General features: G+C 48.0%; 1 protein-coding gene across 2 annotated transcripts in view; it reads right to left on the reverse strand.

Moving 5' to 3' along the window:
* Nucleotides 1-259: 259 nt before the first annotated feature.
* The window catches only part of WDTC1 (WD and tetratricopeptide repeats 1), a 32,436-nt gene continuing 15,876 nt past the window's right edge, over nucleotides 260-16,819 (reverse strand). For both annotated transcript variants that reach the window (XM_042793514.1, XM_042793515.1), the window contains exons 10-16: nucleotides 16,060-16,135; nucleotides 14,201-14,297; nucleotides 12,863-13,036; nucleotides 9,422-9,657; nucleotides 8,875-9,043; nucleotides 8,261-8,453; nucleotides 260-8,121 (exon numbers count right to left, since the gene is read on the reverse strand). In XM_042793514.1, the coding sequence (XP_042649448.1) occupies nucleotides 7,924-8,121; nucleotides 8,261-8,453; nucleotides 8,875-9,043; nucleotides 9,422-9,657; nucleotides 12,863-13,036; nucleotides 14,201-14,297; nucleotides 16,060-16,135 (1,143 nt within the window). In that variant the 3' untranslated portion in view covers nucleotides 260-7,923. The remainder of the gene's footprint in view (nucleotides 8,122-8,260; nucleotides 8,454-8,874; nucleotides 9,044-9,421; nucleotides 9,658-12,862; nucleotides 13,037-14,200; nucleotides 14,298-16,059; nucleotides 16,136-16,819) is intronic.

Consider the following 16,819-nt stretch of genomic DNA (forward strand, 5'->3'; position numbering starts at 1 on the left):
GGGGCTTCTTCTCCGGTGAAGCTCCTGGAGGGGCCGGTGCCTTCACCCCTCGCACCTACCTCGTGCGGATCCTCAGCAGCAAACTCCTCCCCGCCGCCCTTCCCAAAGAGCAGAAGGTGGAAGAGTCATTCACAGAAACCGGCGCGGAGAAGAGCCCCTCCGGAACGTGCAAAGAAGCATCACACTGAGCCGCCCCTCGGAGAAGGGGAGGTCAAGGTACTGCAAGGGGAGGAACAGCATTTACAAATGGAGAATCAGATTAGAAAAATAACAATTGCTTTATTAGGAAGTTTAATTCAAACTACACGGGAAAGCTGAAGAAGAAATACGTTTATTCCAGATTTCCACCCACCACAACACACTCGGCAAGATACAGAGTGACAACGCACTGAACTAGTGGGAAGAACAGGGAGGACATCGCTTGCCCCAGCCCAGCAGACCCAGGATGTGCAGGAGAGCTGCCACCTGTCCAGCCCCCGCTCTCCTCTCCACATCCTTCCCGGCTTTCCTTGGAAGCTGCTCGTTTCCTCCTCACGCAGAGACCTTGAGCTGCGTTTCCCTTCAAAGCCCATGATCAGCAGAGCTCTCCAGCCCTGGTTGTGGTGGTACACAGCACGCAGCCGAAGGGGTTTGCTAATAAAACAGTCTTGGCCCCTTGCTGCAGGTGGTTGGGTTCCTCCTCCCGCGCAGCTCCGGCACGCCGAGGTGCTGGCTTTTGTTATTAGCAAACCCTGTTAACGTTGAGAGCCGCGCTCCCAACAGCCATCACAAACTTACAAACTTACAGCTTCCACATCACGGCCCCACTTCTTACCAAATTTTCTCTCCTTCATCAAAGGCTTATCTCTATGTGTTCTGCTTTCCATTACCTGATTTTGCTCAATAATTAAGCCGAGTCCAGCCTTCCACATTTATCAATGTATTCTCTGTTCTGGGGACAGAACAGCATTTACATGCTCACTGAATTTTAGGCTAGTGAAGCTTCCAGCTTGAAAGCCCAGGAGATCTGTAACCTCTACCCACAGCAGAGGCATGTCAGAGGGGACACAAATTCGGAGTTGCCGCTATGGCAGTAGAAAGCATTTGCTAACAGTCTAGTGTAGAGGGGTCTACCCGCACTCGATACATGCTAGCTTGTCATACGAGTACTTGGGCTTCAACACAACTAGCTTAGTACTGCACTGAAGACTACATTTCCTCGCCTCTACCGAGCCCTCAAGAGATCACCTAACATCCCACCTCATTTCCCAGTCTAGATCATGTTTTAGGACAGCCCCTCCAAGGGGGATGGCTGCTTCAGAGGCATCTGGGTGGAAGCAGAGCCATCCACTGAGGCGCTCACCTCAAGCTGTGGTGTGGGGCACCATCTCAGCACGACATGTCACTGCGTCAAGAGTTGATCAAGAGCCTGAGATTGTGCTCCTCGGAATCTGATGGTGAGGGAATTCACAAAATAGTCGGGTTCCAAAAGAGAGAAAGCCGAGGAAATATAGACACTCTTGAGAGCAAAGCCATGCCTGGTGCTTTGGTTTCTAACAGACATTTCCTATTTTGGCACTTTGGATGGAAGATGTGCACAAAGGTTGTATGTGTTTCAGTGAACACTTTTTGTTCGATGAAGAAAAATACTTGCATTGATTTGCTCCAGGCTAACATAAATATCAGAGATTGTTAAAAATCTATGAATAGGGGCCAATGTTCACATCAGCTAATGTGGTCCTGGCACGTTTGTCGGATTAGGCAATGGATTTGCTCTTCCTGCTTGTGTGTCGGAGGCTGCTAAGCAGCATATCACCAGGGACCAGCTCCCTTGGCAAAGCCACGCAGCAAGGACGACGGCGACAGCCTCAGCAGGACGCGTCTCCCCACAGAGCCTCACACCCTCCCCTCCCGTGTGGGCAGGGGGCATTTCACACAGCCCCGTTTATTCCCTCTTAAACCAAGTGCAGGAAGTCAAACCCAGCTGCTGGAGCATGGGAAGAACACCATTTTCCCCTGGCTGGATTTAAAAAAAAAAATAAAATAAAAATAATCAATACAGCACTCCTGTACTGCACAGCTGTCTTTTGTGTTTGTCAGGCAAGCAGAAGGGCTCTCCATCCCCAGTACCGCACTGGCAGAAAATGGGTGAGCTGTAGCTGACAGCAGGGTCTTCCTAGTGACAACTGGAAAGCTGCTGCTGTTCTACTGCTATTGATCTAAGCAGAATACAAAACACCTGAAGTCAGCAGGGAAAAATAGCTGCAGTTGGAAAAGAAACTGCGGGGGGGGGGGTGGGGGGGGTGGTGTGTGTGGGGGGGGTGGTGTGGTGGTGGTGGAACAGGGAGGGGAGAGCAGGTAAGAAGTTCTCCATGCATAAAATTAAAGGCTGGGCTTTTTATTGCAGCTATCTTGCCTGACTACAATACTGGATCGATGTACAGAGCAGGAATACTGCCATCATTGTTTTTGCAAGCTCTCATTTGACGAGAAACAAAAGGTTTCACTCCCACTTCTGCCAGCACCTTGCCACCGATGGCTCCTCTCTCCCGTTGCCAGCGAGGGAGCAGCCCTACCTCCCGTCATCGGCCCAGACATCCTCAGGACAATGATCTTTGCCTACTCACTGCAGGTGCCAGTGCATCGCTCGCACCCTGGAGCCGCCGAGCCCTTCTGAGAGGAGAGCCTGCCCGCTCCGGGAAGCGGCAGCCCAGACCTCACACCGGTTTGGGCTTGTCCAAGCACTCGCCACCATGGCTATAGCTGGAGCTCGGCCTGGAAGGGATTCGGTTACCTCCCCTTTCTACCCCGGCTCATCTCTGAGCCTGAAAGAAGCAGGCACCCAGCCAGCTCTCGTTCGGTAAGCAGCTTCCTTGGGAACCTTCCCTGTTGTGACAGCTCAAACATTACAGGGACTGCCAGAACCAAACCACTCAAGGAAGAGATCCCCTCCCCCTTCTGACATTGACAACCAAGGCAGCAGCAGGCAACACCGCGTGCAGGAGTCTATTTAAAATGTCACCGAGGCACGGGCTGATGGAGGACACCAAGGCGTCCTTCCCCCACCCTGGAGGTGATGCTGGGGTGGGTTGCTTTGTGTTTTTGTTGTTCCTTTCCTGTGGTCTGTGCCTGCTGCAATGTGACAGCCTCTAATCGCTCAGCGTGAACCAGAAACGTCACTCGCATCTGTATTGATGATGGTGCTACTCACAAGCGCAAGAACATACGCAGGCTCAGCCACCCACCCCAAAAGCATGCCCCTAAGCCATCTCACCCCTCGGCTTTAACCTTCAGGTATTTTCTGCTTCCTCCGTCACTTGAAAGCTGCATTTCTTCCTCTCTCCCCTCTCCAGCTGACACAGCCGACCCACAGGGCAACTTTTATGTTTAAAGGAAGAGCCACCGGTTTCTGAGGGACAAGGGGCACAAGGTGGAAGCGCTCAAAGAGCCAAGTGCAGGTCACGATGATTTCTTGGCTATGAAATCCACAAAAAGGGCCCACCTTCTCTCCTTGCCAGCCCCGGAGGGGGACCCAATCAGTCTCATCTCCTGCAGCAGCAAGGCCTGAACAACCTACAAGGAGCACAACGGGCAGAGGACCGAATTCCTCACTGTAACAACAGCAGGCAGTTTTCTGACATCCTGCTCCCATTTTGCTCGGAGACAGGAGCCATCTTGAGCCCTTTGCAGACTTGTTCCTGGCACTGCGAACAGTCACACAGAGAAAAGCAAACTCAACAGTAGGGCTGCAGTTGTTCCTCTCTCCCCACATCCCAGAGCATATTGCTCCTCTTCCTCCTCAACCCAATTCCCTTACCCAAATTACAAATAAAACTAATTTTCTGGGTCCTTCTAGCCATTTCCAACGACGATTCAACCACTCGGCTTCCCCTTCCACGCTTCCTCTTTGTCCAACCATTCAGTCCAAGATCCGACCTAATTAGTTGATTGCCAATTCCAGCTGTGGATGCACACTGCTGAGCAGAGCTGTCTTTTAAAGCAATAATTTATATCAGACAGGATTTGAAATGAAGAGGCCTCAAAAGGCCTTCAGCTGAAAGGTGCCCAACAGGAATTTTTAAGAGGAGTTCAAGAGGATTCTCAAAATAACAAACTGGTTTTCTAACTGTTAGTTAAGGCCTGGAATTCTGCAGCTTGAGGGCAGGAAAGCATTTGGGAAGTTTTGCAGCAGGAGCCCAGAGAAGAAAGTGAGTTTGTGATATCCTTGAGCAAGGGATCATCTCTGGGTCTAAATGCTGATGTCCCACACACCCTGCAGAGTGTGAGACACTTTAAGGCAATAAGTGCACTGTTTCTGACAGCGGAAACGTCTCAGAAGATCAGTCAGTAACACGGGGACTCGGGCAGGTGACCTTGGGTCTGCCCCACAGCCTAAGCCACCCAGGCTCTGCTTCTCAGGGCAAGAGGCTATTTAAGAAGAGCTTAAAAGGCGAGGATGGACTGTTTTCCCTACTCAGCTTTATGCCTCCCCCTCACTCACCTCTAACTCTTGGGTTCAGCAGTGACTCGAGGATTTTATCAATGTTACCCTCCACCCTGATAAAGCATGATTCAGAGAAACCACCTCCATCACAGCACCATTCAGCCTTCTGTAAGATGTGTGCATCCTTTCTCTCTTCCCCTCAGACCAATGTTTGCAGCTTTAGCTCTAAACCAAGCCAGAGGTGGACTCTGCTCCCAAACACAGCCCCAGCCCTTGCTCCGCCACCAGATCTGAGCTCCCACACCTGGACAGACTAACAGCACTAACTCAGTAGCCACCACATCTTTCAAGCCACGTTTTGGGCCCCCCCAGCCCCCTTCCCACTCCAGTTTACTGGGGCCTCAGTTCTCCATGAAGCGGCACTGTTGAATAGACAACATCCAGCCCAACCAGGCCACCCTCCGCCCACCCTTGTCCACCTCCATAGAGGAGAAAGGTAGAACAAAGCCAGAACAATCCCCCAAACAAAATGACACCAAGAAAGAACTAGAACAAAGAATTGTTTAATTGCTTAACCCTTTCTCTTCCAGGGACCAGAGAAACAAGTTTTCTGCTCCTTCTAATGAGGGCAGTAAGGCTTGTGTGTTACCTCTACAACTGCAGGGGCAAAGTTTACGAGATGATCATCTTTAGTACTTGAAAAAGCGAGAAGTAATGGTCATTGCAACACTAAGAGAATCCTAGAGTCTCCTAATGGAGAGCCCATTGCTAGAATACAAAAATAAAGGAGGCATCCCTGCATATCCCAGGCTAGAAAGAGTTAACCAGAAAGAGCAGGAAGGAGCTTTCCCAAAGAGGGGGTTGAAGTAAACAGCAGAGGTCAATAAAGCAACATCTTCTCCCTACTTCCCCAGCAGGTTTTTTCCTTCACCAATAAATACAAATTCCTCATTAAGAAGTGACAAAGCAGGTAATCTGCTCACAACAAGGGGAAAAGGGGCTAGAGGCAGGAAGATTTTTCTCTCCCCTTCTCTCCCATTATTATTTATCTTTTTTTAACCAAAGCAGCCATTTAAAAAAGCACTCCACTGCAGAGGCAGGGAATCTCATAGCTTTCACACTGCAACCAGCAGGTAAAAGAGCTGCACTGTCTCACAAGGGTAAAAACAACAAAAAATAGCTGCCACAGCAAAAGGTGAATGGGGAGGGAGAGGTCTGTTGTCTTCAGAGCTTTCTGTCTCAGTCTCTCAGTTTAAAAATCAAAGTCTGCAGACATTGTCTACTGCAAGCTAAAAAAAAAAAGTTTGAGTGGGAGGAGGGAAAAAAAAAAAAAAAAAAAGAGGATGCGTCTAGTAGGAAAGCCTTAAGCTAAAAAAAGAAAAGGCCAGACCATGTCAAAAAGCCACCCAAGTGAGAATAATTTTCTGCTGTCTCTGGGTTTTGAAGAGCACTGAGTGCCAGGGTACACTAGGTTGGGGGAGTTGGTACACAACCAAACAGGTAAACTGAGCAAGCAGTCACATCTACTGCGCTGGTACTGCGTGAAAACAACCAAATGTGCTCTCAAGCAGCCAAGTGACAATCTGTCCCAGGAGAGCTCTGCTTCACAGGAGAAGATGGAGGGCCAGTCTGCCATCACAGCTCAGCAGAGCCCAAGGGTAGCCAGTTGTTTCTGGGTGGTGAGGGACATGCTCCCACAAGACCGGGGTTTCCTAAGGCTCGGTTTCACCCACCCCTGAGAGAGCAGCTGAATATCTTTGTCTGAGGGGCAGAGATCAGGTCCCAGTTAGCTCCACTGCAGTTACAAGGTGGGCACGGGGATCCCTCTATGCAGGGAGCAGTGTCCTTGGAGAGAAGCTGCCAGCTACGAGACTCTGTGACCTCTCCCTCCTGTACGAGGCTCACTCATCTCATAAAAACTGTTCTGGAAGGGAGAGGAAGCCAGTTACCTTGATCAGCCAGCACTGCACAGTCTCTCTCATCAACACCTGGCAGCCAGAAGCAGCCAGAGAAGGAAAGGGAGGCCTCTCATCTTTCCACAGCAGGAACAGGAAGACCAGGAATTGCACCACATGGAAGAACAGCCCTAATGCAGCACACACACATGCGCACACACTCCCAGACACACATCTCACACCCCTGGGACCAAGGCTAGCATGTTCAGACCTTCAGCAGTAAGAGATACGAGACAGTGCAGAGCAGTTAAGATCTCCAGGGGCTCTTTGGTCTTAGTTGATAGTCCTAGAAAAAACAACCTCTTCAGATTCGGTTGTAGCACAGCTGTGTAAGATCTACTTGATATTTAGTGTTTGGCAACTGCAAGAGGAAAAAAAACAGAGCTGCATGTTACATGCAAGAGGAGGGAATGGAAGTACAATGCTGCATTTCTAGGTGTACTCCTGGCTTCACAACCAGAGTCAGTGTGTGGAGAGAAGGAAGAGGAAGGAGGGTTCCTGAGAGGACCACTAATCCATCTGATGTTACACCAACAACGAGGCAGAGAAGGCCCACCTTGGCCAAGACAGAGCAGCTGACTGCACAAAAATGCTGCTGTCTAAAAGCTCAAAACTTTAGTTGCAACATATACACGGTGGCAACGTTCTCAGCTCCAGCACAGGTGAGATGGAGAGGAGAAGGTGAATACAGCTACACACATTTTGGGCAACAGAGAGAGAAGCTCTGGAAGAGTGCTGTTACCAGCCCCTTTCCTCAGCAGCTTTAGCTACATGAGTCCTAGGCCTATGGTCAAACTTGCTCCCATTGCTGTCACATTTCTCCATGGGTTCATAAACCACAGAAGAAAGTATCAGAGCTGGGCAAGCACATCCTGCCCTGTTGAGCTGCACATACTCAGTGCCTTCACTGATTCATCAACTAAGACAGATGCCCAGGGACAAGACAGGCAATATCCAGTCCTTACTACAACACAGCTACATCTGGTGACAATGTGTTAGAGATGGAAGCCAGAAGAAAGATGTTATGGGACAAAACAGGTGTTTCATGGCCAACAACCCTAAACCAGGGGCCTTTAGACAGTCTGCTAGCACAAAACCATAGTCAAGCTTTCAAGACCAAGATCACTGCAGTAAATTCATTCCATAACCCCTGCCCTAGGTTTGTACTTTATTCAGGAGTTTAACATCCCCTCTGCAAATGCAAGAGCGCAGGCAACTCCACTCTGTACCAGATCATACAGCAGTTCTGGGAGAAAATAAAATCACCAGCTTACACTGCTTACAGACAACTCAAAGACCCCTGTTGGGACTAAATTCCACTAAAGGCAAACCCTGGACTGCACTGCCATGCTGCTCAGTAGCGTGACGGGAGAAGGAGGAGGTGGTGGCGATGGTTTAAAGAGACGGCCGCTCCTGCCCCTGCCAGCTTGTCCTACTCTGTGCATAGTGCGAAACAGTGCAGTCATTCATCAGAGAAAGTTCAGGACCAAGGAAACTAGGTTCCCTTTCAGCCAAACAATTAGAGGAAGGAGAGGCAGTTCTGTTTTAGCTGGGCCGGCACTGGACTTGCCCCTCTGAGCTGTCTTCATCATCTGAGCCTCCAGCCCCACCACTGGTCAGTCCTGTAATCCGGTACCCCATGTTCAGCAACATCACCTCCAGCGGGTCTGCATTCATTCGTCTCTGGTTGGCTTGGGAAGCACCTTCCATGTCTACTACCACGCGGCCGTTAAGGGTTTCACTCTGCAAGACAAGAAGGGAGAGAACTCAGCAAGGCAGCGCTAGGACAAAAGAAGGGCTGCAACTATCAAGAGATCCCAGTAGGAAAGACAGGTGTGCATTATATCTTATAACAACAAATATATCTTATTGCAGCCCTTACCTCTGGCCTAGGGTTCCACAGTCGTACAACTGGGTCAATGCCGCTGGTAGCCAGGAAGCAGTAACTGGGATGAGGCTGGAGACAATTCACAATCGACTCATCTCCCTGCAGCACTCTAACAAGGTTGGTGGTTTCTTTCTCCCAGATGAAGAAGGAGCCGTCATCTGACCCACTGACTATGTACTGTGCATTGCTAGGGTGAGAGGAGCAGAGACTGGAGATCACAGCTCAGAGCCAAAGCTAGTCTCTAGCAGACACGAGAATCTCAGTTGGCTTCTATAATCAGCAGGCTGCCACCCCTCACGCTTATGGATCCAGATAAAGCTTTCTGTGTTGGTTCCCTCCATCCCCAGGATTCAAGTTTTCAATCCCAAATGGCTTTTCTGAAACGCTAGCCCAACCGGGTCCTCTGTGGATCTGCTACTGAACCAGCTATTCATGCAGCCACACAAAGAGGAGGTTTCTGTCATCTTTTTCAACCCTGCAAACCAGTGTCAGCGTCATTTTATGAACAGTCACACGGGGCTACGCACGAGGCTTTATCCGACGGAAGAGAGCATTCTGCTGCTGCTCACACTCCTGTCCTGCATCCCTATTACGCTCTGCCAACATACCTGCCAAAGAAATTGGCCTCTTTGATGTCTGTGGTAGTGTTACAGTGGCCACAATATCGGAATTTGTAGTCATAGCTGCGCTCCCTCAGCACCATCTCATCCTCTGAGATGGAGTCCTTGCGGCCTGTGGTTCGCAGTCGGATGGGGCCACCCCCTTTCTTGTCTTCAGCTAGAAAGACAACAGATTTCCCTCATCACAATTTGGGGAGGAACACATTCTCAGCAAACTGCACTCTAGGACACCCCAACAGCTATAGAGAAGACTTAAGGACAATTCCAGCAGGGAGCAGGGTTTAGAAGCACAAGCTTCCTTCCAGATTATCTCCTGGGTACATCACACTCCTTTTATCATACTCTCGCTTGAGAGCAAACCAGGACCAGCTGCAAGGAAAGAACAGGCTCAGGCCAGTTTTTATGCACAGTAACAATCAATCTCTCTCAGAAGTTGAAGCTTTACTTCAGAGGGGCAGTTTAAGGAGAAAATTCCTTGTCCGATCATTAGATTTTAGTATAACCTTGAAGAACCACACTGAACACCGGCACTCACCATTATCACTCTTGGAGAAGAGGGCTGCATTGATGTCTCTGTCTAGTGCATCGCAGGCACTGCTATGTGCTTGTTCTGGGAACTTCCCTTTAAAGTCATCCAGACATTCCAGTGCTTCTGCCACGTACTTGAGTTCAAAGAGACAGCGGGCAAGACGGAAATGGGCCTTCAGGTGGCATGGATTCAAGGATATGGCCTTCAAGCAGTCTCTTAAAGCATCATAATGGTCCCCATCCCTGAAGAAAATGCAAGGGTGGATTAGATAGCCCAAGCAGAAACAGCATACGTCTTCCACTGCTGTTTCCATGCCCTTTTTTCACTCCAAAGCTTGTTGTTTCCATCTCTCTCTATGCAAGCAGACATCCCACCAGCTCACATACTAACAGCATTTGCTGTTTCCCAGGGGCACCATCTGACCAAGCCCAGCTTCTTGAACGCACCTCCACACGCATACAGGCAGCCCCGTAACGTGACCACACAGGGAAGCCCAGCAAGTCTTGACCTGCCATTTTAAATCCGACAGAGCAGAGCTCACCGATAGAACACATTTAGGGAAGTCCTTTGAAGATGGAGGATGCACAAGCCCTCTGGCCAAGCAGACACAAGGCCTCTCCTGCAAGGCGAGCAGGGCCTCCTCAGAGCACGGCAGCTCACGCGTGCCCCTTTGTGGACGCACAGCATGGCAGCATGTTTCCCTAGCCACAGCCACTTGTAGCCCTCAAGAAGGAGCTGCAGAACCACCACACTTCATAGCCCTGATGGATACATATCTAAAGCAGCAGTCTTTTCTCACCTTTATAGGAAAAACCTTTAAGTTTTAGAAAGAAGCATTATAGCAGACTGGTATCATAATGGATATTTATATCTTATTTACAGTTACTGAAGACTACTCTTGATTTCCCTAAGCTCTATGGCTGTGGGAATCAGAATGCTTCTGCTTGTGCTCTGGAAGCAGGAGAGACTTGACAAGCATTGCATGCTGGCATTCAGTTCAGACTGACAGAGAAAGTCAGCCAGGGCTGACATGCCTAGTGTACCAGCATCGAGCCTAAACTGCTCAGAGGCACCACAGCCTGTCTTAAGAGAGTGCCAAGTCTCCATATGATGGCTAATAATAAAAATAATAATCCATTTCATACCTGTAACCTATATGCCTTGCACCTACCAAAGTCTGAAACAGCCGCAAGGGGAAGGGGGTGAATTGCCCTATACCTTCCACAGGGCAACAATTTTAGACCACGTGGAGCCTTTGTCAGGGAAGAGGTGCTCCTGTGTGTCTGACTCATTAAAGGGAGCTCAAAATCTTTGGCTTACATGCTAAGCAGCGCTTATTCAGTGCCACAGGCACGTTCTGCAAACCATTCATCCTATTGCTCCCTCCCATCTAGGTGGATATTGGCCACATATTACCGCTTGCTAGCACAGTACAGAAGGTGGAGTGCCTTGTCTGTGAGATCTGCAGCAGAGCAGAAGAAACATTGTTCTTGAGGGCTGTCTTTGCAGCACTGTGTCTGTGTTAATCCAGGAGGCTGGATGCACAGCATCAGGCCACTCTGAATAAAAGAAAGAGCAGATGCAAGTTACCTGTTACTATGACAAACAAGTGTCTTGCATTTTCAGAGCTGATTGGGCTATTAGCTGCTCTGCCACCCTCAAAAATCCTTCAGCCTCCACCACCCCGAGTCAGAGCCCAACAGACTGGTGTGAAAATGTTGAGATGTAAAGCAGGCACGGACTTCTCCCATTGTTATAGGTTTGACTCAGCTTGTGTAAAAATGCTCTAACTGGAAATCAGCTAAGTACTGTCAACAGAGTGCTAAAAGCAATCTGGAGAGTGATGCAGTTGGCTCTTATGACCAAATTTTAAAAGGCCAGCCTTAGCGCTGCAGAGTATGAGTAGCATCTTAAGGGAGATGAGCAAGAGGAGGTTAGGAAACTACAGACCTTCCTTTTTGATAGATCTCTCCGTTATTCAGAGAATGAGGCCAAAGCAAGACCTGCAGTATTCTGCAGGGTGGCCTATAGCTGTTCCTGCTCCGAACGTGAAGGGTGGTTCAGCATGGGTCACTGTCCAGCTGCTTCACGCTCCTTCTCCGTGACATCCCAGCCACCTTCTGCCATACACCAGTAGCTGCTCCTAGCAGAAAAGTGCCCTGTCTTTTCTGCACCTGAGAAGATATCAGCTCAGTACTATTTAAATTCTAATCATTGCATGCCACAGAAACCCATTGTGCATATATTTTCACATCTTCCTGCTACTGAAAACTGTAGCAAAGCACTAGCTGACACACAGAAAGGTTCAAATCTGCCAACATCCTTCGGGAAAAATGATTCCTATAAGAAAAATGTCATTCATGAGATCAGCACTCAGCTTCTGTCTTCCATTCCTTAATCTCAACCTATTGTTCTTCTCCCTCTGAACACTGAGGTCTTTTTGAGGCAGCTCCCAAATCTCTGCTATTGCAAAACAGCCAGTAGGCCAGTTACCAACAGTCACAACAACTGCTGGCTGCTCTTTATCTTGGCAAGAAAATAGAAGAATTCATACTGGGGATTTCAGCAGGGAGAAGAGAAGGATATCCTCACAAAGCAAATGTAGATGAAGGACCACAGCTATTTTAAATATGTTAATGGCAAGTCATGCTACTCAGTCTTAACTGCTCAAGGGGACAGATACTAAAATAACTCAGCTGTATCTCACAGATGCAGCTCTGGCTATTGGTCAGGAGACATTACCTACTGCAGAGGCTAACAGCATATTTTGCAACCATCAAGACAGAACCTCCCCCAGACTCTGAGGCACCAGTTGCCTCCTCCCCAGATCCCTCAGAGAGGTTTGTTTCCAGTCAAGGGGAATGTGGGTTAGCTGGGGTAACACAGGAACCAGCAGGTCACGACTGAGTATCTACAGTAGCAGTTACTTGGATAAAGCAGCAACCAAATCAACCCCAGGCAGTCCTACAACAACCTTGTATCATGAGATATGAAGTTATGAAGCACGGTAACCATTACCTCATCTGTTGACAGCAGATTTAGAGCCATGCTCTAATGCAGATCAGAACTATCCAAAGAAACACAAACACCCTTGGAGACCCACATAATGCTGGTACTCAGAAGTGGATTTTTGGTTTCTTTTTGAACAACAGGAAAGGAACAGAACATTACTCAGCATGCCAGTAGGCAAAATGATGAGCCACTACCAGCTGTGCTTGCCTGTGCGGTACCTGTGGCCATAATTTCTCCAACACATGCTGCTGCGCAATCCCCTTGTTCTGTGCCAGAGGTGACCCACTTACGGCTCGATCCAATAACCCCATCCCTGCTCCACACAGAGGGAAGCCAGGTGCTTCATGGTGGACAACAAGGTACCTGTGGTACTCAGAAGTGAGGCATCAGCAGCGCCTGAGACACTAAACTCTCTGCTATTCTCTGCTTCCTTACCACTTGCGTTTCATGTAGGCAGCAGCTCTGTTTCCATACAGCATGGCGTTGTTGGGGGCTTTCTGGACTGCTTTGCTGTATAGCTGGATGGCTTGAGTCCACAGCTGGCAAGCAAAGGCCTCGTTGGCTTGCTGCTTGATTCTCTCCAGATACGGAGGTAACTCCACCTGGGGACTGAAGGGAAAGAAGAAAAGGAGCGCAGGTAAGTCTCACATGCTAATGCTCTGTTAACTCCAGTTAAATGTCTGCAGTGTTTTGTTCTAGCTTAGCAAGTCCCGGCAAGTGTCAGCTAATATCAAAAGTTTCAGAAAAAGGCAGAAGAGACCCTGAACCTGAATAACTTGAATTTAGGAGAAAGGTTTCTTTTCAACCATCTTTTGACTGCTTCCATTTTTTCTTTATATACAGACATATACTCAAAATTGAACCGTGGGTATTTTAAGCATCTAGTCCCTCAGACTTCACCAACACATCTTTGCTTTGACTGCATAAACAACATTTCCAATCCTCTTTTAGCAGTGTATAACAGCATGCAAATTCAGAAGGAAATCAAGCATCCGAGTTCACAAGGCTGCACAAGGCCCATGCTCAGCAACCACAAAATTCCAGCCACATCTCTGCTGCCGTGGTGGAGGGGCCATCTAGAGGAAACAAGCTGAAAACATTCAACAAAGTGACTTTGGTGGAACCTAGACTACCCATATATGGTATTAAGCAACTGTGTCTTGACTTTTAACCATGTCTCATCAGCTGGAGGAAAAACAGTCAGCAAGATGTGCTTCAAGTCTGCTTCTGCTTTGCCCTAGCTGCATATTGCTCTTAAAGAAAGCAAGCAGCAGGAAGAATAGATTCCTAGCTCACATGCAGACTGAAGGAGTAATGACACCAGTGTCGCTGTCTTAAAGCAATTTTGGCTGCCTCAGTTCAGTCTGCAGCAGGCAGGTGCCCCAAAAAATGGCAAAGAGAAGCAAGGCTGTTTCAACCTGACAGCCTCTCCCCCATTTGCAGGTCCAGAAGTAACAAACACTCAAGACAACTAAGAACACCTTGCTTCCAGGCCTGAAAAACAATTTCTTAGTTTTGTCTGCAGTAATCCATCATAAGAGGGGAAAAATCCTCATGGACAACATTTCACCCAGGATGCTCTTGCCTGATCTAACTCTTGTTCAAGCCCCAGAAGCAAATGCAGCTCCTAAGACACAGACCACCTTACAATCAAATCAACATCCCAAATGGATTTGCACTTCACACCTTGTTCAGCAGCACCTAACCCTGGCAAGAGGAAGAGGACAGGAACAAAGCTGTAAGGCTTTCATGTAGGTCGAGCTGTCCCCTTACCTCACATGTGCTCTTCCTTCAGACAAGCGGAAGCCATTGCTGTGGAGATGGATGCCATTCGACACTCCATTGGTAGAGGTTTTTCCATTTTGTACTTCTGAAAGTTAGGGAGGGGGTGTGAAAAAAGGTACAGCCATGGTAAGTATCAATGTAGATTATACAACTGGCTTCTGAAGCCTCAGGGTTTTATTTTACAGCAGAGCCAAGCCAACACCACAGCCCCATTCAGAGCACAAATAAAACTTCCATGATTCCACGCACCCCACCTCCTCCTCCAGCCACCTGGATTTGATTTGCCTTCTTACATTTACTACAAAATCTCTGCAGTATCCTTCACATACAACTCTAGAGCAGAAAACCAGATACACATAGAACTAAGTATACACGCACAAAGAGGGCAGCTTGAATTGAACTGCCTTCAGGCTGAGTCTAGGCCATAATTGGAGTACCTGACTGATCACCAGAAGCCTGACATTGAAAACTGCAGAAATATTTAGTAACATTTGTAACTTTGTATTTTAGAATCACTCAGATAAAGAATCTTAGAACTAAGTTGTCGAACATTTAACAGCAAGGAGGATGAGTAGAACCACTGGAGGAATCCAATGAAGGAATTCCAGATGCTTTCCTCCTTTTCTTTTCTTACCCTACTGCTCAAGGTGCCGTTACAAGCTAAAGTAATCCTCTGAAGGTCACACAGACACATAATCTACCATTTCTATAGACAATATTCAGCTTCTATTTTTACAAACCACATTTATGTTGCAGCTGGGAGTGCTCCTGTGGCCATTGCACTGGCTGGGAAGCTGAGGACACTGTCCAACCAGTCTACTGAACTGCTCGGAGATTTCAGTGTGCAGAGATACGCATGCACATGAAGTTCAGCCTTTGCCCTGACACCACCTTTTCACAGCCTTTGTCTGAACCTTCTGCACCCAACAGGGTGGAGGAGCATTTGCTGCATCGGCACCACTGTGAGCCTGTTCAAACGCTGTCCTGCCGTTTAAAGTGTGACCTCACCAGATGCCACAGTACAGATCACCTCACCCACATGCATTCAAGACAGAAGAGAAAGACAGGCAGGGCATGTATTTGCTACCAGGATGTGAGTGTTAGATTAAGGCCTAAGGCGTGCTGAGTACACAGATCGAACTCTGCCAGAGCGCTCCGAGAAGAGGGAAGGGGCTGAGCAGGGAACACTCCCTGATAAGAGTCAGCCTTTGCCTGGGGAATAGCGTTACAGCCATTCACTGCGTACTGCCTGCAATATCCATGTATGAACAGGCCCTGTAAGAAACCCAGCCAGGTATAGAAAGGCTTCTGGATATACTTACTCGTCAAATAAATGACTTTTTGATTCAACTATCTCACCACCAGGTGAGATATTAGTGCCAGGCCAGATTCCTAGACAAGGGAAGAGATTGTTCTGTCTCCTTCCTAATGGGTGTATAAGGGGATAGCAGATGTATTCTAATAAGTTTTTAAAAAAATAACAATATACCATTTCCATGCGTGTCCACAGTTTTCCCTCCTTTAGCTGAAGGCAGGATACCAGGACCTCAAACACTCTGTGAAGCCTACTTTATCCTTTGTGCAGAGCTTTATGCATCCTCCTTGGTTCACACATGCGTTCACCTCCCAACAGCTCACTTCTCCCCTCAAGACACACGTTTTGTCAGTCTGTAGAAGGGTTTTAGAACTCAGGGTATGAACTGCACTGCAAAAACAGCCCAGCAACAACCATGCCCTACTTAATTTTCCTAGTTCCTGCCCAGACTGGGCTGCACCCTGAAAAAGAGGTGTGTAGTACATGATTTCACTCTGCCTTCCACTCACTTTCATGATAGCATGATACTTACCCCCTGAAGTATGGCACTTCTTTGGGAGGAGAAAAGTGTACGGTCGCTGTTTGTATGTTAGATCAAACAAATAGACCTGAGGAATGAAGAAAGAGGAGACAAAAGAAGTCAGTGAAACACTGATGCTCAAGTCACAGAACTAAAACAGGGTTGGATGGGTATATGGTTCCACATTTGTGTTTTGTTGTTTCTAGTTTTCTAACTGGGAACCTTGTTTACAGATGGGTACACACAGGATGACAGCAGTACCAGCGGTGTGTTCCATTCCAACACCGGGTTCAGAAAAAATAATGCTGAGAAATAGGAGCTCTGTCTTACTCAAGATGTAAGAAAGCCCTCTCCACACTTAACTTAAAAGATGACCTGACCACAAACCAACCTGCTCAGAAAGCTTTAACTCCAATACGACATTTTAACTATTTAACACAGTGATCATGAAATCAAATATTTACTGACAGAAAAGAGGTGTTACACTAAGCCAAGGCAAAAGTCTCTCTAAGATGAAACTGGGAGTCCCTGAGAAACTTCAAAAGCAGCCCTGCAAAGCCCTCATTTAAAACTGTACTGATATAGGAACTGACAGCCCAGATCAGACCTACAATTCATCTAATGCAGCACCTTCTCTTAAAGGGAATGACTGCACGTGTGAGACAGACCTGTAGAGGACAACCACAGAGTAACCTGCCCACAAGCGAAGGTCCTGCTTAATCCATGCTGATTAATGCTGTCAGAGGGATTTTCTCATTTCACTGATAGGCTT

This window comes from Tyto alba, unplaced genomic scaffold, assembly GCF_018691265.1.
Source record: "Tyto alba isolate M040663 unplaced genomic scaffold, T.alba_DEE_v4.0 Super-Scaffold_20, whole genome shotgun sequence".
NCBI lineage: Eukaryota > Metazoa > Chordata > Aves > Strigiformes > Tytonidae > Tyto > Tyto alba.